Genomic DNA, 26,734 nt, shown 5'->3' on the forward strand with positions numbered 1-26,734 from the left:
GTCCAAATGGAAACCTCGAGAACAGTTTCTGCCCTGAGTCCATGACGGGAAATACAGAACTGGTGGCCCAGCAACATAAACCAAAAAGTACAAGAAACTCTGCATAAGCACAACTTCCTAACCAATTTAATGGGAGGGCTCTCACAAACCATTGTACAGGCCAAAACATGGAAATGGCAACAGCAATAATCCCTAATATATGTAAGCAAATTTGGGATGTGCAGTATGTGCCTTTAAGGATAATATTAGACCCCTGAACCCTACAATGTACTCTGAGGCAAGAATACCTTGTGCCTGACCATAAAAAACCATGGTCCTCACAACAAATGGGGAGATTTTCCTGGATTCACTATGCAGAGCAAACATTGGAGAATTTGGTAGGTCAGAATGCACACCTATAAAGAAATCTGCCAGACTTTCATTCCATTAATTTAAATGGAAGGAAAATTGGACAGATTCCTTTACAAGCATGTGCTCTGACCCTCCCAATTTTCACTAAGCCCAAGCAATGCAGTGTACCTGGGCACAGACCCACGAGAATTTCATGCAGTATGTCGCCGTTGCAACATTTTCTGTTATTTATCCAGGAAATAAGATCTGCTTTTCGGCATAGACAATGAATTACTTTTTGAAGTGTAGTCATTTTTCTCGGCAAATGCAGTAACCAATTTGCACACAGGAAGGTCCCACAAACTTCAATGAGATGAATCACCAATTATTGCATTTTGGTAGTGTTAGTTAAAGGAGGAAATTTGGCCAAAACACCAGAGGACCCCCCACTCTCCAACGGAAAAGTGCCCTTTTGAGTCCACCTGAGAGCAGCTGGGAGACCTCACTTTATCACCTCATCTGAAAAATGGTATCTTTGACACGGCAACACCCCCTCAGTGCTGCACTAAAGTGTTAGCCTAGATTATGTGTTCATGACTTGGAATGGGCCTGGAATGCACAACTTTTTGGCTCAGTGTGTCAGCTGTGGCTTAGTTGGTACTAGTCTCATCTCTGAGTCACAAGATTCTGGGTTCAAGTCACACTTCAGGATTTGAGCATAAAAATCAAGGCTGACCGTCCAATGCAGTACTGAGGGTGTGCTTCACTTTCGGATGAGATGTTAAACCGAGGCCTCATCTGTTTGCGCTGGTGGATGTAAAAGATTCCATGGCACTATTTCAAAGAAGGGCAGGGAAGTTATCTCCAGTGTCCTGGACAATATTTATCCCTCAATCAACATCACAAAAACAGATTATCTGGTCATTATCCCATTGCTGTTTGAGGGAGCTTGTTGTGTGCAAAATGCACTGCCACGTTTCCTGCATTACAACAGTATATACACTTCCGAAGTACTTCATTGGCTATAAAGCACTTTGAGATGACTGGTGGTTGTGAAAAGCACTATATGAATGCAAGACTTTCATTTTTCTTTTGTTGAGAAAGGAAAGTATAAATTACCTACAGAATTGAGCACTGGCAGAGTCTGGACTGGAAACTAATATAGTACATACAAACGTTAATATGCTGCAGATGGAGGTGCTTAACAATCACTGAAAACCATTTTGTAAAAACTCAGAATCTATGAAAGTATGGAAATTGCACTGGTAACTTATACCCTGAAAATGAAACCTGGGAAATGGTCGATAGTAGGGCCAAATTACTTTGAAAATAGTTACTAGGGAATCCCTGGACTCTCAACTTGCATGTTGCATGGGTTGTAAAGAAACTTGGACTTCTCAATTTTAGACATTGATTCAATTTCCTTGAGATCCAAAATGTGAAGGCCACCCATTTTAATGGGCACAGTAAACAGTAGTAAACTCCTGTATCCTTTTGGGCGAGGGATATGGTAATTGAATCCCCAAGATTGGGTGCCTTTCACCATGTGCAAAGAAGAAAGAGCTGGAAAAGTTTAGATGTTCCTTTTTAATGGAGGAAGGGTTAATATTTATTTATTTAGAGATACAGCACTGAAACAAGCCCTTCGGCCCACCGAGTCTGTGCCGACCATCAACCACCCATTTTATACTAATCCTACATTAATCTCATATTCCCTACCACATCCCCACAATTCTCCTACCACCTATTTACAATGGCCAATTTACCTATCAACCTGCAAGTCTTTGGCTGTGGGAGGAAACTGGAGCACCCGGTGGAAACCCACGCGGTCACGGGGAGAACTCGCAAACTCCACACAGGCAGTACCCAGAATAGGAGCAAAGCTCTCCACAGTTCCACAAGAGAGAAGCCAAGATAAGGCCTGAGCAATTTGGAGGTTGATTGACCAGGTGTGTAAATAACCAACAGGCTCCTCCTCCTCCATATTCTGAATATTAGTCTGAGCAGAGTAGTCCAATAGTTTCTTGATTATCTAAATTAACATATTTGCAAGACATCAACTTCTCGTCAAGGAGGATTGCTGTTTGATTCTGACCAATTATCCTGGCACAGCGTGACTAAAGTTTTAATATTTCTTTGGATGTCTCTTAAAATGGCAACCTAACACAAAGTGTGGAGGAAAATTCCTTCTTCTGAAGACTTGAATGCATGTGAGAGCAGCATTGAGAAGATCCCAAACAGTGTAGGTGCGAGAACACAGCCCTGTTTCACGCCACTCAGGATAGGAAAGGGGTCTGATGAGGCACCGCTATGCCGAATTGTGCCTTTCATATTGTCATGGAATGAGGTGATGATACTTAGTAGCTTTGGTGGACATCTGATCTTTGCTAGTAGTCTGAAGAGACCACGTCTGCTGACGAGGTCAAAGACTTTGATGAGATCTATGAAAGCAGCACAGAGGGGCATCTGTTGTTCGCGGCATTTCTCCTGTAGCTGGCGAAGGGAGAACAGCATGTCAATAAAGGTGGATCTCTCTGCTCGAAAGCCACACTGTGCCTCAGGGTAGACACGCTCCACACAAGATCAGATGGCAGGTTGTTCAACCTTGCCCGTCTTAGAGCAAAGACCAAAGTACAGAAGGTCCTCATCAGGGAACTCCTCTCTGCTGATGATGCTGCATTAACATCCCACACAGAAAAAAGTGTTTGCAGACACTCATCAACAGGTTTGCGGCTGCCTGCAACCAATTTGGCCTAACCATCAGTCTCAAGAAAACGAACATCATGGGACAGGATGTTAGAAATGCCGATCCATCAATATCGGCGACCACGCTCTGGAAGTGGTTCAAGAGTTCACCTACCTAGGCTCAACTATCACCAGTAACCTGTCTCTCGATACAGAAATCAACAAACGCATGGGAAAGGCGTCCGTTGCTATGTCCAGAGTGGCCAAGAGGGTGTGGGAAAATGGCGCACTGCCACGGAACACAAAAGTCCGAGCATATCAAGCCTGTGTCCTCAGTACCATGCTCTACGGCAGCGAGGCCTGGACAACTTATGTAAGCCAAGAGCGAAGTCTCAACTCATTCCATCTTCGCTGCCTCCGGAGAACCCTTGGCATTAGGTGGCAGGGTGGCACAGTGGCGCAGTGGTTAGCACCGCAGCCTCACAGTTCCAGCGACCCGGGTTCAGTTCTGGGTACTGCCCGTGCGCAGTTTGCAAGTTCTCCCTGTGACTGCGTGGGTTTCCGCCGGGTGCTCTGGTTTCCTCCCACAGCCAAAGACTTGCAGGTTGATAGGTAAATTGGCCATTGTAAATTGCCCCTAGTGTAGGTAGGTGGTAGGGGAATGGTGGGGATGTGGTAGGGAATATGGGATTAATGTAGGATTAGTATAAATGAGTGGTTGTTGGTTGGCACAGACTCGGTGGGCCGAAGGGCCTGTTTCAGTGCTGTATCTCTAAATAAATAAAATAAAAATAAAAGGACTGTATCTCCAACGCAGAAGTCCTCGAGGCGACCAACATCCCCAGCATATACACCCTACTGAGCCAGCGGTGCTTGAGATGGCTTGGCCATGTGAGCCGCATTGAAGATGGCAGGATCCCCAAGGAGGAATTGTACAGTGAGCTCGTCACTGGATCAGACCCACCGGCTGTCCAAGTCTCTGCTTTAAAGACATCTGCAAACGCGACATGATGTCTTGTGACATTGACCAAAAGTCGTGGGCGTTAGTTGCCAGTGATCGCCAGAGCTGGCTGACAGCCATAAAGGTGGCGCTAAAGAATGGCGAGTCGAAGAGATTTAACAGTTGGCAGGAAAAAAGACAGAAGCGCAAGGAGAGAGCCAACTGTGCAACAGCCCTGACAACTGACAACCAATTTTATCTGCAACGCCTGTGGAAGAGTCTGTCACTCTAGAATTGGCCTTTATAGCTACTCCAGGCGCTGCTTCACAAACTACTGACCACCTCTAGGTGCTTACCCATTGTCTCTTGAAACAAGGAGGCCAAAGAAAAAAAAAGAAACACAAAGTAAAAGTTCTGTTAACTCTAGACTGCCAAGTCTGATTAGGCCACAGAATACAAATTTGGCAATTGGACGGACCATTTGTTGGAAAGACAATTTGAATAATTCACTTTTACCCTGGTCATAGAAAATGACACTTCTTGCATTGTTTTACACCTTCAAAGCAAGTTGCAACCATTCCCTATCCCAAATCTCTGGTTTAGCTAAGTAGAAATCAATCCAATCTGTCGCTGCCTATTAATTACAATTTAATTTTTAGTACCTCAGCATCATATATTCTTGTTTGGTTTATTTTATTCATCTACCTGGTAAGTCAAATGTGGCTGAGTGAGAACAAATATCTATTTTTTATTCATTCACAGCATGTGGACATCCCTTGCAAGGCCAGCATTTATTGCCCATTCCTAATTTCTTGAGAAGGTGGTGATGAGAAGCCTTGTGGTGAAGGTACTCCCACAGTGCTCTTCATGAGTTTGTTACAAGTCAGAATGGTGCGTGTCTGTAAGGGAACTTGCAGGTGATGGCGTTCCCATGTGCGGCTGCCCCTATTCTTCTGGGAGTAGAGGTCGTGAGTTTGGGAAGTGCTGTCGAAGAAGCCTTGGCAAGTTGCTACAGTGCATTATGTAGATGCTACACACTGTAGCCATGATGCACCAGTGGTGGAGGAAATGAATGTTTAAGGTGGTGGAGGATGGAGTGCCAATCACAGAGCGATGTTGGAGTTGCACTCATCCAGTTAAGTGGGGAGCATTCTATCACACTGCTAACTTGTGCCTTACAGATAGTGGAAAGGCTTTCGGGAGTCAGTGGGTAAGTCAGTAGCTGCAGGATACCCAACTTCTGACCTGCTCTTGCAGCCACAGTATTTATGTGACTAATCCAGTTAAGTTTCTGGTCAATGGTGACTCCCAGGATATTAATGGTGGAGGATTCAAAGATGGTAATGCCATTGAATTTCATGGGGCAGTGGCTCAACTCTCTCTTGTCAAAGATGGTCATTGCCTGGAACTTGTGTGGTATGAATGTTACTTGTCACTTATTAGCCCAAGCCTGAATGTTGTTCATGTGTTGCTGCATCCGGAAGTGCTTCATTATCTGAGAAATTGTGAATGGAGATGAACACTGTGCAATCATCAGCGAACATCTACATTTCTGACTTTATGATGGTGTGGGGGAGGGGGGGGGTAGGATCATTGAATGAGCAGCTGAATCTGGTTGGTCCTAGGACATTGCCCTGAGGAATTTACACAGCAATGTCCTTGGGCTGAGATGATTGGCTTCAAACAACCAAAACCATCTTCCTTTGGTGAGAGAGAAGGGTCACTGACCTGAAACGTTAACTCTGCTTCTCTCTCCACAGATGCTGCCAGACCTACTGAGTATTTCCAGCATTTTTTGTTTTTATTTCAGATTTCCAGCATCTGTAGTATTTTGCATTTATTCCTTTGTGATAGGTATGACTCCAGCCAGTGGAAAGAGTTCTCCTTTGAATCCCACTGACTTGAATTTTACTAGGGCTCCTTGATGCCACATTCAATGTCCTTGGGCTGAGATGATTGACCTCATAAAAACCCAAACCATCTTCCTTTGTGATAGGTATGACTGCAGCCAGTGGAGAAATTTTCCCTCTGTTTCCCATTGACTTCAATTTTACTAGGGCTCCTTGATGCCACATCCTGTCAAATGCTGAATTGGCTGATGACTGGCATCTGTGATAGTGAGGCACTCAGGAGGAGGCAGAGATGGGTCATCCCGTCATCACTGAGGATGGGGATCTTCATGGAGCCTCCTCCCATTTGTTGTTTAATTATCCATCACCATTCACAACTGGATGTGGCAGGACTACAGAGCTTTGATCTGATCTATTGGTTGTGCAATCAATCACTTAGCTCTGTCTGTAGAATGCTGTTTCCATTGTTTAGCATGCATTTAGTCCTCTGTTGCAGCTTCACCAGGTTGGTACCTCATTTTTAGGTATGTTTGGTGCTGCTCCTGGAATACTCTTCTACACTCCTCATTGGACTAGGGTTGGATCCCTGGCTTGATAGTAATAATAGTGAGGGATATGCCAGGATATGAGGTTAAAGATTGTGGTGGAACACCATTCTGCTGCTGCTGATGGCCCAATGTGCCTCATGGATCGCCAGATTTGAGCTGCTAAATCTGTTCTGAAACTATCCCATTTAGCACGGTGGTACGGCGACACAGCATGATGGAGGGTATCCTCAGCCTGAAGATGCGACTTCATCTCCACAAGGACTGTGCGGTGGTGACTCCTACCCATATTGTCATGGACAGATGATTCTGTGGGAGGTAGATTGTTGAGGACAAGGTCAAGTAGCTTTTTCCCTCATGTTGGTTCCCACACCACTGTTTGCAAGTCCAGGCTATGTTCCTCAGTACTTGACCAGCTCAGTCAGTAGTGGTACTACTGAGCTGCTCTTGGTGATGGACATTGAAGTCCCCCAGCCAGAGTGCATTCTGTGCTCTTGCTACCCTCAGTGCTTCTTCCAAATGGTATTCAACATAGAGAAATACTGATTCATCAGCTGAGAGAAGGCGGGAGGTGGTAATCAGTAGGAGGTTTCCTTTGACCTGATGCAACGAGATTTCATGGGGTCTGGGCCAATGTTGTGGGCTCCCAGGGCCGCTCACTCCCGACTATATACCACTATTCTGCCACCCCCTGGTGGGTCTGTCCTGCTGCTGTGACAGGATATACCTAGGGTTGGTGATGAAATAGTTTGGGACATTGGCTGAAAAATATGATTCTTTGAGGAAACATAACATTACCTTTTTCTGTTCCATAGTAGTAGAAGACATTGTTGTTAAGTACACACCAACGTTTCTGCCATTCAGATCCAAAGAAGCTGTGATCTGGAATAAATACAAACCAATTGCTATGGTTAAAAATAAGTATAAATGAGTTTAAATCAGTAATTTATTGGTGATGCTGACACTGTTAATACAAATGGAAGTAGATGATTTAAATGAAACACATTGTGTTAAACTACAATTTGGGGAGCTTGGGAGTTGGGAACCAGGGGGCCTTGAGAGTCAGCAATTGGGGGGTAGGAGGCAAGAGAGAGAGGGCGAGGGCACAGGGGCGCACATGCACACACACGAGAGACTGGGGAATGGGGACTCATGATCAGGCATTACATGGTCATATGTCACGTGGTTAAACCTCCAAGACTGCCTTCATACAGAGCTGGAGACCCTGGCAACGAGAGAAGCCATCCTTTTCTGTCCCAGTGCTGCAGCCATGCACTCCTTCAGCAGCTTCAGGCAGGCAGGTCTTCTCCCTCTGGCCTTTCCATAGTCTTCATGCCCTTGGCTTCTGCTGGTGGATCTGCTTCTTTGAGGAGCTTTGGCTTTGGAGAGTGAAGGTAGATGGATGGCCCAGGTCTCTGTCATTCTTCTGCTGATAGACAAGTCCGTGATTCCCAACTCTCAGTCAGTCTTCCTGTAAACTCATTGCTCATCCAGAAAATTGCAGTTACACTACTACATATGTTTTTGTGTGTTTACATGTGTTTTCCCTCCCAAATGTTCTCAATCCATGCTAAGTCATGCCTTGGTAAGCTTCAATATACTGGCACAACTGTTCTGTGACTGCACTAATGTTGGTAAATAGAATTTAGCAATGCAGCTCATTACGGAAAATACACTCTAGTCTAAGTGAGAGTGGTTTGTCAAGAAATGGGAATTTAGATTGCAAAACTGATAAGTGAACAGAGATGAATGCTGATGTGGGAGGGGATTCTTAGCATTGCTGCAGCTGATTATGTGATCATAATCTCAGCTGGTTATTCAAGATTGTTGGGATTTTCTTTTTTTAAAAAAGTATATCCAACTACCATTTTGAAAATAAGGACACCTGCAAAAAAGGGACAACTGATGCCAGTTCCCAAGGTGTCCGTAATATAGAAGATTGAGAGTTTTATTGTAAAATAAGTATAATGGCAGTAGTAGCACATTGGTAGCTTTGATCGTCTTAGATTGCACCCAAAATAATTGCTTACCTTTTCGGCGTTTTTCCAAATAGCCAGCTTTCAGAATTTGATTTAGTTCCTGTGCAGCTATTGCAGGGGATCTCTGAACTACACAGGAAAAGAGAATATATATTTAAAAATATTGTTCCAAGAGGTAGAGTCATCTTTCTCCCTCACACAAATATATACACTTATTTTGAAAGTATGTATGTATGTATGTATCACAATGCTAGTTTAAAGACTAGCAGGTCAAGTTCAAGTACAGTTTATGAAACTGGTGAATTTGCTTGGAAAATTTCTGTTTTTTTGTACTGTTTTGAATTAACTAGAAATAAAATGGAGGAGGAAGGGGAGCAGCAAGGGAAGCATAAAAGGCAGGTGCAATGGCACCTTAGGCACGCAAGATGGAGCTGCTACCCATAGATAACTGTGCCTAAATACATCCTAGGGCTATCTGCATGTGGAGACTATGATTTCCAAAGAATATGACAGAAATATACAATTTCTTGCAGATACTCCTTGATATTATGTAAATGAGGCAGCTGAGGTGCCCCCTACCCACCCACTCCCCCACCCCAGTATTCATCTCCATGTCATCCACTTCTTGTGTACGGATGGATGGCCAGGATTTCAATTTCTCCCCCATTAACTCTGTGACTATGTAAGAGTTACATATCCTACGTGTAACATCTCATCATGAAAACTAAGGACTACATATCAAAAAAAGAGAACAAGCAACTGATTTGTCCGAAGAAACTTATATTGCAATAGACAAAAAAGAGGCAGTTTCCTGAGAAAGGGTTTGTTAGTGTTTTGTGGACTGGTCCCTGCTCTGTGGAAATTCATAAATATCATGGATTTTAGAAGTTTACCTATGACAATATTTACATTTATGATTTTACTTGTAATTTAATGTAAAGCAATAGCTTACTCTAGCTATTACTAGATTATACATTATAGTTCAATTTGTCTAAAGTAGTCTGGACGTGTGATACTTTTTGCTGTCCAAGGTGATGGGAAACAATGGGAATTCCACGTATTCCCCGGTAAGAATATTGGACAAGGGAGCAAAAAGAACATCTTTTGCTTGGCAATATTAACCATCATGCATCACAAGTCATCTCAAGTGTACAGTTTTAAACTCTCAGACTGCTGGCACAAGTCAAAAGCTGAACACATTCTGGGCCATTGTCCTAATTAAGATATCAAATGTTAAGAGATTAGTTGGGACAATGGGGAAGAAGAACAAACAGACAAGCCAGCAACATCCCAGATTGAGTGGAAGGCATCCCATGTGCGGTGTTAATATTGTAATGCATATGTAAAGTGCAGCGACTGAAACTACAAGAACTCAACCCGAAAAGTTTAAAAATGGATGTTAAAAAGTGGTCAATGTGCTAATAATGGCTGCCAAAGGTCCTTTCCTTTGTGTATTCAAACTGTCTGGCAAGGACAAAAGAATACATTCAAAGCTAAGAGGCATCAATTACACCCATCCTGAACCCATCAAGAGACATTTTTGAATTGAATGGATTTTTCGGAAACAAAGAAGGTATGAAGTAGTCACATCCTGGGCCATTGTCGGTCACCACAGGGACAAATTCTCTATCAACCGTTATTGGTGTCAGTCTCTAACCATTTCACCTTTTCTCTGCAAAGTACCCTAGTAAGAAATTTTCTATGATTGAGTTTAACGGTTAACTCCAGTATTCTCCCTTCGGCCTCTTATCCTCTCTCGATCTTTTCCTTGAGAACTGCGAGCATGACATTGGCCATCTCAATATCTCCCCCTGAACTTGCAGCATTCCATTCTCTCAGGTCCAACCCTAACATTGTCATCAAATCTGCTAACAAGAGTAGTTTTGTTGTTGTTGTCTGGTGTACCAACCTCAACCTAGCAGAGGCTGTACGCCAACTCTCTGACACTTCCTCCTACCTCCCCTTAGACTGTGACCCCACCATCAAACATCAAGCCATTGTTTCCAGGTATGGTGCCCGATCAGGAAAGCGCCCCCCCCCCCTCAGGCCCTCAGAAGGCCGCCTACTTTTTACAGGCAACTTTTCTCAGGCGTGGGCCGCCCGTCTGCCAATGGTAAAATCCCTGTGGTGGCGAGCGGAGATCCTTAAGTGGCTGTTAACCGGCCACTTAAGGGCCTTGATTGGCCTGGGGCGGGCGGGCTGTTTCTCACCACCACTGCCCCATGTAAAATGGTGACGGAGGCGGCAGCAAGCCGGGAAGGGCCCCCCAACCCTCCCACTCCATTTTACGCCCCCTCCCCATCATCTGCCTGCTCTTTGGAGGGTGTAAGATTCCGGCCATTGTAATCCCATGTTCCTTTGAAGTGACAAGACTGAAATTATACTTAATTAGTAGTTAAACAGGATGGCCATTATTTGTTGAACAGAGGTGCTAACTAAAGTTCTGATGGTTCAGGAGATAGGATAGACGCATTGCTGAGGTAATTGACTGTCCGGGGATGAGAATACAGTCTATAGATTTCTTGTTCTTTGGGTTGTAAAGCAGAAGCAAATTTGCAGTCAAAACTAGGAGTCATGCTGAAGGAGTATAGACTCAAGGCAATGGAGGAAGGCATGGTTGGCGAAGAAACATTAGGCTCTACCCAGAATAAGAGCAGGTAATATTAATTATTTCCTTATTCTGTAAACCATTTCAATATCAGTATGCATTGATCTTTTATTTGTTGACAATAAAAGAGCTGCTATAAACTGTATTGGTGTCAGTCTCAAACCATTTCACCTTTTCTCTGCAAATTACTGTATCACACTCTAGTAAGAAATTTTCTATGATTGGGCTGAACTGTTAACTCCAGTATTCTCCGTCCAGCCTCTTACCATCTCTAGATCTTTTCTTTGAGAACTGTCGACATGACATTGGCCATCTCAATATCTCCCACTGAACTTGCAGTACACCATCAAACATCAAACCACTGTTTCCAGCTATGTCACTGACCTCATCTCCTCTGGCAATCTTCCCACCATGGCCTCCAACCTCATAGTCCCCCAACCATGAATAGCCTGCTTCTACATACTTCCCAAAATCTACAAACAGGACTAATCTGGTAGAGCCATCATTTCAGCCGGTTCCTGCCCCACTGAACTGATTTCTTCCCATCTCAACTCTTACTTTTTCTCCCCTTGTCCAGTCTCTTCCCACCTACATTTGTCACTTTTCCGACGCCTCTGTCACTTTAACAGTTTCCAGTATCCCAGCCCTAACTGTTTCCTTTTCACCATGGCTGTCTAATCTCTCTACAGCTTCCATCCCCCACCAGGACAGCCTGAGGGCTCTCTGCTTCTTCCTTGATTGCAGGTCCAACCAGTCCCCATCCACCACCACCATTCTCTGCCTGGCTGAACTTGTTCTCACATTGAACAACTTCTCCCTCAACTCTACTCACTTCCTCCAAATAAAAGGTGTTGCTATGGGTACTCGCATGGGTCCTATGTGGAACATTCTTTTTTCGAGTCCTACTCAGGCCTCCTCCCTAACCTTTTTCTTTTTCAACTGAGGATTCCCCCACCAACCCCCGTCACCATGGTTGACAGGGACCTCGACTGTGTCTGTTCTATTTCATGCACTTCAACTCTCACCCCTTTCCTTCCCTCCCTCCCCAAGCCACAATAAGGTTCCCCTTGTCCTCACCTTCCTCCCCACCAGTCTGCATGTTCAGTGGATCATCCTCCACCATTGCCAGCGTGATGCCACAACCAAACACACCTTTCCCTCCCCTTTCAGCATTTTGAAGGGACCACGGCACAGTGGCGCAGTGGTTAGCACCGCAGCCTCAAAGCTCCAGGGACCCGGGTTCAATTCTGGGTACTGCCTGTGCGGAGTTTGCAAGTTCTCCCTGTGTCTGCGTGGGTTTTCGCCGGGTGCTCTGGTTTCCTCCCACATCCAAAAGACTTGCAGGTGATAGGTAAGTTGGCCGTTGTAAATTGCCCCTAGTGTAGGGAGGTGATAGGGAATATGGGATTACTGTAGGGTTAGGATAAATGGGTGGTTGTTGGTTGGCACAGACTCGGTGGGCCGAAGTGCCTGTTTCAGTGCTGTAATTCTAAATAAAAAATAAATAAACACCCTGGTGTATTCCTCAATCACCCCAAACACCCCCATCCCTTTCCTACAGCACCTTTCCATGCAAGCGCAGGAGATGCAACATCTGCCCTTTTACTCCTCCCTTTTCCCTGTCCAAGGCCCCAAACACCCCTTCCAGGTGAAATACCAATTTATTTGTACTTCTTTCAATTTAGTATACTGTATTTGCTGCTCACGATGTGGTCTCCTCTACACTGGGGAGACCAAATGCAGACAGGGTGAATGCATTGCACAACACCTCCATTCAGTCTGCAAGTGTGACCCTGAGCTCCCAGTCACCTGTCATTTTAATTCTCCCACTGACCTTTCTGTCCTTGGCCTTCTGCAGTATTCCAATGAAGCTCAACTGAAGATTGAGGTGCCTCATCTTTTGATTGGGCACTTTACAGCCTTCTGGACTCAACATAGGATTCAACAATTTTAGATCATAATCTTTGTCCCCATCTTTGCTGGTTTGCTTTTTTTCCCCCTCTGCTTCTCTCTTATTTCATTTTCTTTGCACTCGGATGACAGCTATTCAGGATCCTGCCATCCACACCTCCTCAAAGCACATCTTTTGTTTCTTTATTTCACAGAATCACAGAATTGTTACAGCACAGAAGGAGACAATTTGACCCGTTGTGTCTGTGCTGGCTCTCCGGAAAAGCAATTTACCTAGTGCCACTCCCCTGCCTTCTCCTTGTAGCCCTGCACATTCTTCCATTTCAGATAACAAACCAATTCCTTCTTGAATGCCTCAATTGAACCTACCTTCAGCACACCCTCGGGTAGTGCATTCCAGATCCTAACGACTCGCTGTGTGAAAAAGTTTTTCCTCAAGTTGCCACTGCTTCTTTTGCCAATTACTGTAAATCTATGCCCTCTTGTTCACGATCCTTCCACCAAAGGGAACAGTTTTTCCCGATCTCGTCTGTCCAGAGCCCCATTACCATTCCCTTTGGCCTTGCAGCATGAAACCTTTTGTTATTTAATCTCTCCTGCCCTCCACCCTATCATGACATTCCCTTTTGTTCTTTTACCCACCCTCCCCCTTCACTTGCTCAAATCTATTAAATTTCTAATTTTTTCCCAGTTCTGATGGAAAAAATCACAGACCTGAAACATTAACTATTTCTCGCTCCACAGATGCTGCCAGACCTATTGAGTATTTCCAGCATTTTCTGTTTTGATTTCAAACCTCCAGCATCTGCAGTATTTTGCTTCTGCTTAACTGTTAGACCTGAACTTTACTAACCCAAATGTGACAAAAGATGTAAGTTTTGTAAGTCAATCAATGGAGCCCATTGTCGAGCTGTTTAGGTGAGGAATTGGGATAAATGGGCATTTTCAGGTTGGCAAACTGTAACTGGTAGAGTGCCACAGGGATCAGTACTGGGGCTTCAACTACTTAGGATCTATATTAATGACTTTGATGAAGGGACCGAGCGTATTGTGGCAAATTTGCTGATGATGCACAGATAGGTACGAAAGCAAGTTGTGAGGAGGGCACAAAGTGTCTGCAAAGAGATACAGATAGGTTAAGTGAGTGGGCAAATGGTCAAAAATTTGGCAGATGGAGTATAATGTAAGAAAAATGTGAGGTTGTCCACTTTGGTGGGAAGAATAGAAAAGCAAATTATTATTTACATGGAGCAAGACTGCAGAATGCTGAAGTACAGAGGGATCTGGGTGTCCTCATGCATGAATCACAAGAAGATAGCAATCAGGTACAGCAAGCAATTCGGAAGGCAAATGGAATGTTGGCATTTATTGCAAGGGGGATGGCGTATAAAGTAGGGAAGCCTTGCTACAGCTGTACAGGGCATTGGTGAGACTACATCTGAGTACTGTGTACAATTTTGATCTCTTTACTTCAGGAGGGATACTTGCATTGGAAGCAGTTCAGAGAAAGTTCACTGGGCTGATTCCTGGGATGAAGGGATTGCCTTATTAGGAAAGATTGAGCAGGTTGGGCCTATACTCATTGGAGTTTAGAGGAATGAGAGATGATCTTATTGAAACATATAAGATTTTGAGGGGGCTTAACAGGGTAGGTGCTGAGAGGATGTTTCCCCTCATGGGAGAATCTAGAATTAGAGGACACAGTTTCAAAATAGGGGATCTTCCTTTTAGAACGGAGGAATTTCTTCTCTCAGAGGGTCGTTAATCTTGGGAATTCTCTGCCCCAGAGAGCAGGGAGGCTGGGTCACTGAATATATTCAAGGCTGAGTGATATTTTTGATTTATAAGGGAGTCAAGGGTTATGGGGGGAAGACAGTAAAGTGGAGTTAAGGCCACAATCAGATCAGCACTGATCTTATTGAATGATGGAGCAGGCTCGAGGGGCTGAATGGTCTACTCCTGCTCCTATTTCTTATGTTCTTATGAATAGCTGTTGGAGAAAAAAATTTGAACTGTGTTAGACGCTACTGGCTTCAGCTAATCTGTACAATATATGAGGGTCAGAAATATTGATTGGTACCAAGAAGCTAGAATGTCTTGTGCTACTGATGCAAGTGCCAAAGGAGGTACAAGTTTGGCTGCCTGTTTGAACCCTGCCATGGAATCATAGATGGCTAAGGATATTATTTCAAAGACTTGGAGATTCCCCTTGATTGCATTGTTTTCTTTAGTACAATTCAGTTGAAATTGGCATAACCAGTGTAAAAGATTGCAGAGTTTTAAGCACAATTTACATTCTGCGCAATTCAGTTTTATCTAGTTTTAAAAACATAATGCTGGAAGCGGGCCAATACCAGATTAACTGGTGCAAAAGATTGTGGAATTTTATGCCCAGAGAGTGAATTAATCACCAATGAGATTTTCTGCTAATTGCGCTCTTGTGCAGACTTTCATGGAGGCTTTAAAAATTAAGCTGGTTGTTTTGGGTGCAGGGACACCAAAGGGTACATTTGAAAAGCTTTAAATGTGATTTTTATTTCCATTTATTAAGAAACTGACTAATGTACTCTAATACAAGAAGGAAAATGTTTTTTTTTTAAAGTAAATTTCAGTAATCTAAATTTGGAATAATCAGTGGTGGTGGATTGTCACTGATTAAAAATGCTTATTGGTTTGTGATAAACCTATTTTCAGTTGTTTTAATGAAACTTGAAGTTACATTTAAATATTTGAAACTTTTTTAAATGCAAAATGTAAACACTACCCGATTGCACTGATTCATTGCAGATTGTGTGTTTGGCGATATGCAAATGAGTTTGAATGGAAACTCGGTGGCGGCGAACCATTTTGCAAAATGCATGCAATTTTGGGCACAGTTTTGTGCTAGAATTAGCAATTGTGCTCAAAGCGGAGACTCTAACCCAAACTCTTTAACTAGCTTTTAAGGGCACATAGCTAGTGACTCCAATCAATGGCAGCAATTGATAATCAAAGCTACATCCTGTTGAACTTGTCCCTAGATACATCGCTTCTGTCTAGATTGGGATTGTGATCTCAGTTACTATTAATATCAGTAGCTCTGAAATCAAAGCTTTCATCACCTATGTATCAGACTAAGACTTTGATGCAATAACTCTTCAGTCATTTCCATGCTTTGGTGGAACATTCCATCATTAGATTAACTGCAATACTCTGAAGATTAGTAGCTTTTCTTTTCCCTTCCGCTAATCAATGACAATCATGAAGGACGGTCATCATGGTTATCACGATATAGTCCACAATGTGGTCATGATTAGTCAGAGCATTTTTTGACCAGAAATGTGAGAGAGAGTAGGTTGAAGCATCTGAGTTGGTGTACAGCAAAAGCAGAGGCTTAAAGAGGATGGAATGCTCACTCAAAGTGAGGATTGGAAAATCAGCTAATTCCTCAGCTTCTGACCATCTTTGTTGTGGAGGCTACTGCAGTTATTTGGATTACTCCAACACTCAGAAAATAGCTGAGAAAACGTGTGCCAATATTGGCAAGGGCAATTACATGTCAGTGCTGTCAGATTAAGTTCTGACTGAGGGATAAAGGTCATTTTCCACATTTTAGCCACACGTATCCTGTGATTTTCCACAATGTTTTCCATGACAAAGTACCAGCCTTATTCATATGTAGGCAAAATTTAATAATAAAGGATGGGAATGGGTGAAGCAAAACAGTCTCCCTCACTGATGGATTTATTTTAAAATATATGTACCCACAGTTTAACAATTTTACATTGCCTTAACCACAATTTAACTGATAATTTACTGATCAAATATAATAGCCCCAACACATTGGAAAATGAATTTATTCAGCTACGTCCGTGAAATAAAACCTCCCTCCCTCTTTCTACCTTCCCCTTTGTTCCCCTTCCTCAATTCTCAGTTTTTCTAAAATAAAAAGATGCTTAGTATATTACACTGGAACAATTTAGTAGGAACAGTCTTGCAAAACCTTAAATAAATGTCATCTTACAGTATTATGAATTTATTTTATGAAATATGATATTTTACATCAAATGTTTTTACTCATTAGTTAAGGTTTTTTTTTGGTAGTGCCATATCTAACTGATTATGTTTGAAGTGTTAGGGTGCATAATTTAAATAATTATGCTTGGGCACGGCATAATAAAAGTAATTTGAGCCATTACCAAAAAGATTCCATTTGGACAGAACAAAATCAAACTGTTAAAGACTAAAACTTTAAGCCTAAATAAGCATATTGCCCTTTAATTTCCATAATCCTGGTTTCAGGGCAGATGTTGCTTAAATTGATTTAAAATACAATTTATTATTCTACTGGAAGCAACTAATGCCTAGTACATAAAAGGTAGGCAAAGATTAGATGGCATAACTACATAAGTACGTTCCCAGACACAGCAAGCCAAACATTCAAACTTAATGATTAAATACTAAATAAATTATTTAGTTACACTTAGCAGACTTAAAGATCAGCTTTCATGAGATTGCATGCTAATAATTAAATGTATTCAAATTTAAGCTAAACTTGTGGCTATAATTATGATTTTTTATATTGTGCTGATGAACTATATTGTGCCACGATGAGCATCTATTTCAGAGTTTAGAATTTTCGCAAACCATTAAAATAAATTGAATTTGAACTTTGTACTAGCAGTTGCATGTTAAGAACAAATGTTCGATGCCCTCTATGTCTTTTCAAAGATTACAATTGCTATGACAGTGCTTCTATATTTTTGTTAAGTTTTGATTGAGGACTCATGTATTTTAGAATTATGGACATTGTTTTTATTTGGGAAAATTGAAAAGGACTCCACAGATGTTTTATTCACTGGGGTCATTGACAGGACACTGAGGGGGACTTGGTTTGTAAACAACCCTTACTGGAAGTCACCTGTCTTCAGATAAACATCCAGTAGCGGCTTTTTGGACTGTGGGTAGATGTTTACAGGGAAGTGACATGTAAAGATTTATAGGATTCAGGAGGCTTGACTCAAGATCGTTTTTGATTTCACTTTGGACAGTCGGTTGGGGTTCAGACAGTGTTCTGAAAGGAGTTTGAAAAGCCAGCCAAGAGAGCAGTCACTCCGGCTCAGCCTTTTCAATCTCTTTGAAAAGCCTGCCAGCTATTCCAAGTCTTTGAGAAGCTTTTTGAAACGAGTGTAAGAAATAAAGAAATTGATGCTGCATTTCTCCTGAAAGGCCTGCCAGAAACCCCTGATGCCGCATTTCACCTGGAAAACCTGCCAAGCTGATCTCAACATCGCCTGAAAAGAACTGTTCTAGAAAGATCCCAGTGACAACCATCTATGCGTATTTGGGATGCCAAACCAAAAAAGGGACAACTGACAACTTTCCAAATCTTCTCCCTTTTTCTTCAAGAATTAGCAAGTATTTGGCCAAAGTATTCTTGTTTGTCTTTTTTTTGGTAACAGAGCTCTAAAAAGAAAATCTCTTTTTATTGGTTAATCAGGGTGTGTGTATGTGTGTTTGAGGGGTTAAGGTAAAAGGGAACTTTCATATTTCACTGTGTGTTAATGCTTTGCTTCATTACTGGTTATGTCTTGTTTTATAATTAATAAACGACAAAATTGTCAGTTTAAGAAACCTGGTTGCTGTATTTTATTCTGGGATAAAGAGTAGAGTCTATGATTGACTGTATCAGTAACTGGGTAAACATTTAAATATATGTTGTGACCTGTGCAGAAGTGGGACTAGAAAAGACAGTGCACTCTTCCCACCTCGGTCATAACACAATAAGAAGATCTGAAAAGCAGCACACAAGAACAACCCCATCTGTAATGCTAAGTAACTTGCATAGTAAAAATTATTTACTTTCATAAAAGCAAAATAAAATTTGATACCATTCAGAAATTTAGAAATGTAGAAAATTTAAGGCACAGGAGGAGGCCATTCGGCCCATTGTATCTGTGCCAGCTGAAAAAGAGCTATCCAGTCTAATCCCACTTTCCTTCACTTGGTCCACAGCCTTCCACATCCCAGCACTTTTATTTTAAAAATGCGATAGGGGTTTCTGCCTCTACCACCTTTTCAGGCCTCCATGAAAAAGTTTCTCCTTAATTCCCATCTAATCCTTCTGCCCCCCTTCCACCCCCACGCCCACCCACCCTCTCTTGGGAGGCAGGGCGGGGGCATAAAGTTCTGGCCACAGATACATGATTAACAGATTTGGCCTACTAATTGATGTAGTCACAGAGGAAGCAACAGCTATTATGATGGTGGAGTTCCATCAGACCACTGAAAAAAAAAATAATGCTTGGAAAGGAAACAAATCCAATGTAATTTAAATAACATACTGGAGATATATGAAGTACTAGCATCATGATAGCCTATGTATTAACTGCACATATACATGAAATAAATTTTCATAATTTAACGCCTGCAGAGTAACTCTGGCATAGATGTGAACCAATCTCTGATGAAGAGTGTCAGCTTTGCTATGTAAAAATCAACAGATAATTATAGCATGACAATTCATCACAGGGTGATTTAACGACATCTTGATTTTTCTGAGACCAAACATAATTTTAAACAGACCCTGGGGGACTTTTTCTGCAACAATTGGCAAAGTTTATATAGCCTATTTATAGACAGACCTAATTTATAAATGAGACAACTACTATATCTCTTCCCACTGAAAGATCACACTTCACTACAGATAATAGTGACCGTACATGGACACAGACCAAACATTTACCTTCACGGTAGTAAAATAGTAAACTATACCATTAATATTTATATAGTTAATGGATTTTCCTGTATTACAGTCTCTTTTCAGCAGCAACTTTCATTAGTAATTCAATTCTAGACGTTAGAAATCATATTAAGTTTCACATTTCTTTAATAAAACACATTTAGAAAGAATGTGCTCTTGAACTATAATGGGAATCATTAGAAGTATTAAAATTACTGCAAAATATTTACTATTGGTAGTAGGGTCATTTGAGAACTCAGGGGGTGGTCAGCCCTGCCCTTTTGCGAGTCACCTCAGGCCTAGGTAAGGGTCCCATGCTCAGGGTTATGAGCCATAGCCAACGGCAGAACTAACAAATTTTCAGTGGTGATGACGGAAGAACTAAAACCTCAAGGGAGAACAGTTTACAGGTGGAGGATCCTTCGGGAAGAGGACTTGTGTTTCCTTTAAAACATACGAGGAAGGCAACGGGAATCCATCTCATACTTTTTCCCTAATCAGATAGCTCATTCCCCATGGAAGTTAAAAAATGAGTCTCCTATCAGCAACTGAAGAGGAAAGCGCAGAACTGAGAGGTATGGAGAAATGAGCAGAGATCTTGCCCTTGGCACTACTACGATCACCACTACTACGAAGTTTACAGCAGCAAATAGCCAAAATCAGCACCAAGACAGTCGACCAGACCTCTAAGCCTTAATCAAACTGCAAAAACACAAAAGATTGTTGGAGATTGTAGTTTCTGTGAAGTGTATGAATTGGAATTACAAAATGCTATGCATTTGGGGGATATAATATAGCATATGATGCAGTCAAAAATTCACAGAAACCAATAGCCCTGGCAATCAAAAGCATAAATCATACTCTGTCCAATCTCAATACCTTCTCAAATGTTTACTCCTGCCATCCTCCCCCCACAACAAATGTCTCCATGGGTCTCAAAGGTGCTGATTTATGTTAGTGCATGATTCCATGGCGCTGATAGCCCTCCATGGGGTCCTACTTTATGTCCATTAATTACAAATGGCTGGAAATCTCATGCATCATATCTTGTCCAAGTTTCCATTGTTTCATCTGTGAGCCATAGTGAGCCCATTCAATCATGAAGGACATTCTACTGAGCTGGAAGAACATTCTACTGAGCCTGATTTAACGTGTGGGTGTGCGCACGTGCATGCGTATAGCCTGCCACAGTATCTCAACTCATACTTGAAGAATTGTGACTTGGGCAAGATCATAAAGGACTCAGCATGAGTCAAAGGACTCAGCACGAGTCCAAGGACACAGAGACCAGTTGTAGCTCTCTCTTACCGACCAGCTAATATTAACTTAGCACAGACCATTTAAAAAATTTTTTTTAACTCTTTAATAAACAGCAATTTAAAATTGGTGCAACATTAACACAAACATTATAAACAAACTTTCAATACAGCAAAAGTATGAATATGCTCTTCTCTAAATGTCAAACAAAAATTTAAGATTTTATTACTATATTCAATAGGCATATAATCTGTTAAAACCCACACAGCAAGATGACATCTATTCCAAACAGAATAGACACTTTGTTTTGCATTTAAAGTCAGGTCTTAAAACATCTATAGCAAAGCATTAATACGAATACTGAACACTTTAGACAGTATGGTTCATGGCTCAGCATACAGGTTACACAAACATTAGCACATGTTCTGTCATTTTTGTTCTAAGTAGCAGATCAGTAATCAATATTTTCAGGAGTTGCTAAATCCTCAATAAAACCACTTGTTCAATGAAAGAAATGTTTGCTCAATCTGTACAGTTAATCCCTCTTCATCTAACTGAGCTCTCCATTTATTCAAACCTCTTGCAAACCTTGCTGAAGCAGATTAGCTCATCTTTGCATGCTAAACATGCTTTGACAATTTAAGCACCACATAATTGTCAGGGGATCCTTCCCCAACATCAGCCTGTTCTTTGTGAGTCAGCTGGACAATCTGGAAATCAGAGCTTTCTGCCTCAGACTCAAGTTTATAGCACTGCAATGTATGTTGAGTACGATTATAAAAAATAGTTTTATCTATCTTATTGGTGCACGTACTATAAATAGTAGCTTAATTTTAAATTATAAATCTCTCCTCACCCAGGAAAAAAACTCCATACATTAATAGCTACAATTGGATGGCCTTTACATTTATTCTAATTATGATCCAAAATATTTCCACATTTTACAAATTTAAAAATGTTCACTCAGTAATTCAGCTTTAATTATCATAGATGGATTTCAGTGCTAAATTTCTGATAGTTATGTATTTGTATATACTTCAGGATAAGATTCTCAATGATCATATTACCAGATGGTGATTGCCCTATATCTTCTCAGCATTTCTAAGGCTAGATATTGAAATGTGACAATTCATCGCTTACTCCAGCAACCATGCTGCTCACTGCTTTCAGTAAAGTAGTATAGGGGCTCTTGGGAACAGGGACTAAACAAAGTAAGCAGGCTTACATAAAACAGGGATGGTAAGCTGAAAACAATTGGCAAGACAATTGTCAGCTGATCTGGTGCGTGGGAAAAAAACTGAAAATTCATTTAATATTTCATATATGCATTATATACCAGGACTTCCAAACAAAATGCAAAGCAAAGCTCCTGGCCAAAGCATACTCCAATTTGGTAGCTCCAACACCAAGACTTATTTGTGCAGATTATTGAGTGCCAAACAAATGCTACTTTGCCTTCGGTATATCCCAATGTACAGTGAAGCTGTTCTATATAGGTTCTGGCATTCGTTCAAACTTCTTTTGGTCAATAAGCATATTCCACATGTGAGGCAGGTGAAACAATGGGTGCTCTCATTCCCTATGAAAGCCAAGTACTGTTTCTGGAAGAAGCTGCAATTAGTGGAACTAATCCACCAGAAAAGTGAAAACTCATGTATCTCATTCACGCTGTCATGGAAGTGTTTTGTTTTTCTGTTTAAAAACTAAAGTGGGTCTGTGTGCCTTTAAGACAGAGAAGTTTTTCTATTCTCTGGGAACAGTGTGTGAGCTGCAAGCCTGTTTCCTAAGCAACATGCCGTATTGTATCAGTTTGACGGTGTGTAAAGACAGGCTAGAACTGGTTTGAACTGGCAGACCAGGGAAGCGCGCTCTCCTTGAAGAAATGAAGGATTTGCCTCTCTCAGCAGAAAATCTACATTGGTCTACAGGCTGTGTTTCGCATAAAGAGGAAAAGACCCTTGGAAAGGAATATTTGCATTATTGGAGGTAGCAAATACCTTTTTATAGCATCATAGTGTTATACAGCACAGAAACAGGCCCTTCAGCCCATCGTGTCCATGCCGGCCAACGTGCACCGATCTATTCTAATCCCATTTTCCAGCACTTGGCCCGTAGCCTTGTATGCTATGGCATTTCAAGTGCTCATCTAAATACTTCGTAAATGTGAGGGTTCCTGCCTCTACCACCCCTTCAGACAGTGTGTTCCAGATTCCAACCACCCTCTGGGTGAAAAAAGGTTTCCTCAAATCCCCTCTAAACCTCCTGCCCCTTACCTTAAATCTATGCCCCCTGGTTATTGACACCTCTGCTAAGGGAAAACGTTTCTTCCTATCTATGCCCCTCATAATTTTGTATACCTCAATCAGGTCCCCCCTCAGCCTTCTCTGCTCTAAGGAAAACAACCCGAGTCTATCTAGTCTCTCCTCATAGCTGAAATGCTCCAGCTCAGGCAACATCCTGGTGAATGTTCTCTGCACCCTCTCCAATGCAATCACATCCTTCCTGTAGAGTGGTGACCAGAACTGTACACAGTACTCCAGCTGTGGCCTAACTAGCATTTTATACAGCTCCATCATAACCTCCCTGTTCTTATATTCTATGCCTCGGCTAATAAAGGCAAGTATTCCATATGCCTTCTTAACCACCTTATCTACTTGTGCTGCTGCCTTCAGTGATCTATGGACAAGTACACCAAGGTCCCTCTGACCCTCTGTACTTCTTCACGTCCTACCACCCATTGTATATTCCTTTGCCTGGTTAGTCCTCCCAAAATGCATCACCTCACACTTCCCAGGATTAAATTCCATTTGCCACTGCTCTGCCGATCTTACTAGCCCATCTATACTGTCCTGTAATATAAGGCTTTCCTCCTCACTATTTACGACAACACCAATTTTCATGTCATCAGCGAACTTACTGATCATACCTCCTTTATTCACATCTAAATCATTAATGTACACTACAAACAGCAAGGGTCCCAGCACCATCCCCTGCGGTACACCACTGGTCACAGGTTTCCAATCGCAAGAAAAACCCACGACCATCTCTGCCTCCTGCCACTAAGCCGATTTTGGATCCAATCTGCCAAGTTGCCCTGGATCCCATGGGTCCCATACAGGACCTTATCAAAAGCCTTAGTGAAGTCCATGTAGACAATATCAACTGCTTTACCCTCATCTACACACCTCGTCACCTCCTTGAAAAATTCAATCAAATTTGTTAGACATGATCTCCCCCTGACAAAAACTATCCTTGATTAATCCCTCCCTCTCCAAGTGGAGATTAATCCTGTCCCTCAGAATTTTTTCCAATAGTTTCCCTACCACTGAGGTTAGACTCACTGGCCTGTAATTACCTGGTTTATCCCGGTTACCCTTCTTGAATAATGGTACCACATTTGCTCTCCTCTAGTCCTCTGTGGCCAGAGAGGATTTGAAAATGTGCGTCAAAAAACCCTACAATCTCCTCCCTTGCCTCACCTAATAACCTGGGATACGTCTCGTCTGGGCCAGGGGATTTATCCACTTTTAAGACCACTAAAATAGCTAATACCTCCTCCCTTTCAACGCTAATTTGTTCCAATATATCACAAACCCCCTCCCTGATCTCTACACCTACATTGTCCTTCACCATAGTGAACACAGATGAAATGTAATCATTTAAAACCTCACCTACGTCCTCCGGCTCCACACACAGATTGCCACTTTGGTCCCTAATGGGCCCTACTCTTTCCCTGGTTATCCTCTTGCCCTTAATATACTTATAAAACGCCTTAGGATTTTCCGTTATCTTGCCCGCCAGTGTTTTTTCATGCCCCCTCTTCGCTCTCTTAATTACTTTTTTCTGTACCTCCTACACTTTCTATACTCCTTTAGGGCCTCTGCTGTTCTCAGCCCTCTGAATCTGCCATAAGCCTCCTGTTTTTTCCTGATCCAATCCTCAATATCCCTTGACATCCAGGGTTCCCTGGACATATGGGTCCTCCCCTTCACCTTTACGGGAACATGTTGGCTCTGAACTCTCACTATTTCCTCTTTGAATGACTCCCACTGGTCTGATGTAGACTTTCCTACAAGTAGCTGCACACAGTCCACTTTGGCCAGATCCTGTTTTATCATATTGAAATTGGCCTTCCCCCAATTCTGTACCTTTATTTCCAGTCCATCTTTGTCCTTTTCCATAACTACCTTAAATCTTAGAGTAATGGTCACTATCCCCGAAATGCTCCCCCACTGACACTTCTACCACTTGTGTGGCTTCATTCCCTAAGATTAGGTCCAGTCCTGCCCCTTCGCTTGTAGGACTTTCTATGTGCTGTCTCAAAAAGCTCTCCGGGATACATTTTAAGAATTCTGCCCCCCTTAAGCCTTTTGCACTAAGACTATCCCAGTTAATATTGGGGAAGTTGAAATCCCCTATTATTACTCTATTATTTTTACACCTCTCTGATAAGTGCAAACATATCTGCTCCTCGATGTCTCCCTGATTGTTTAGAGGCCTGTAATACACTCCCAGTTGCCCCCTTTTTGTTATTAAGTTCTACCCATATGGCTTCATGTTAGGAACCTTATAAGATATCATCCTTCCTTACTGCAGTAATTGACTCCTTGATCAATAGTGCAATGCCACCTTCTCTTTTACTACCCCCATTTCCCCCCCTACCCCAGTCACACCTGAAGATTCTATATCCTGGAATATTGAGCTGCCAGTCCTGACCCTCCTTCAACCATGTCTCTGTGATAGCAATAATATCATATTCCCATATGTTAATCAATGCCCTCAATTCATCTGACTTACTTGTAAGACTTCTTGCATTAAAATAGATGCAATCCAGCCTTGCATTATTCGCTTGTGCCTGAACAGGTCTATATTTGTTCTGCCTTCCAGATTGACTTAATTTCTCTTCCATATTTGGCAGTGCATCACCCCCTACTGTACCTCCACTCTGTATCCCATCCCCCTACCAAATTAGTTTCAACCCCCCCCCGCAACAGCACTAGCAAACCTCCCAGCAAGGATGTTGGTCCCGTTCCGCTTCAGGTGCAAACCATCCGACTTGTACAGGTCCCGCCTTCGCCAGAAACAGAACCAGCGATCCAGGAAACTAAAGCCCTCCCTCCTGCAGCATCTCTTCAGCCACGCATTCATCTGCTCTATCCTCCTATTCCTATACTCACTAGCACGTGGCACCGGGAGCAATCCAGAGAATTCAACCTTTGAGGTCCTGCTTTTTAATCTGCTACCTAGCTCCCTAAATTCTTGTTGCAGGACCTTATCCCTCTTTCTACCTATGTCATTGATACCAACATGAACTACAACCTCTGACTGTTCACCCTGCCCCTTCAGAATGTCCTGCAGCCGCTCTGTGAAATCCTTGACCCGAGCACCAGGGAGGCAACATACCATCCTGGAATCACGTTTGCGGCCACAGAAACACCTATCTGCACCCCTTACGATAGAATCCCCTATCATTATAGCTCTCCCACTCTTTTTCCTACCCTCCTGTGCAGCTGAGCCACCTGTGGTGCCACAGACTTGGCTCTTGCTGCAGTCCCGAGAAGCTATCTCCCCAACAGTATCCAAAGCGGAAAATGTGTCAGAGAGGAAGATGGGCCCAGGGGACTCCTGCACTACTTGCCTAGTTCTTCTGCTCTGCCTGGCGGTCACCCATTCCCTTTCTGCCTGAGCAGTCTTTACCTGCGGTGTGACCACCTCCCTGTATGTGTTATATGACCTCAGCCTCACGGATGCTCCACAGTGTCCCCAGCTGCTGCTCCAGGTCTGAAACGTGGATTTCGAGTAGCTGCAGCTGGAGACGCTTCCTGCACACATGTTCGCCCTGGACACTGGAAGTGTCCCTGACTTCCCACATTGCAGAGGAGGAGCACTCCACGCTGCTGAGCTGCGC

The 26,734-nt window shown here is 42.5% G+C and overlaps 1 protein-coding gene across 4 annotated transcripts in view; it reads right to left on the bottom strand.

The window, feature by feature from the left end:
• The window catches only part of skap2 (src kinase associated phosphoprotein 2), a 415,888-nt gene that overhangs the window by 192,010 nt on the left and 197,144 nt on the right, over positions 1–26,734 (bottom strand). For all 4 annotated transcript variants that reach the window (XM_068059114.1, XM_068059126.1, XM_068059144.1 and 1 more), the window contains exons 5-6: positions 8,381–8,458; positions 7,149–7,232 (exon numbers count right to left, since the gene is read on the bottom strand). In XM_068059114.1, the coding sequence (XP_067915215.1) occupies positions 7,149–7,232; positions 8,381–8,458 (162 nt within the window). The remainder of the gene's footprint in view (positions 1–7,148; positions 7,233–8,380; positions 8,459–26,734) is intronic.

This window comes from Heterodontus francisci, chromosome 2 (genome assembly GCF_036365525.1).
Source record: "Heterodontus francisci isolate sHetFra1 chromosome 2, sHetFra1.hap1, whole genome shotgun sequence".
NCBI classification, from domain to species: Eukaryota; Metazoa; Chordata; class Chondrichthyes; order Heterodontiformes; family Heterodontidae; genus Heterodontus; species Heterodontus francisci.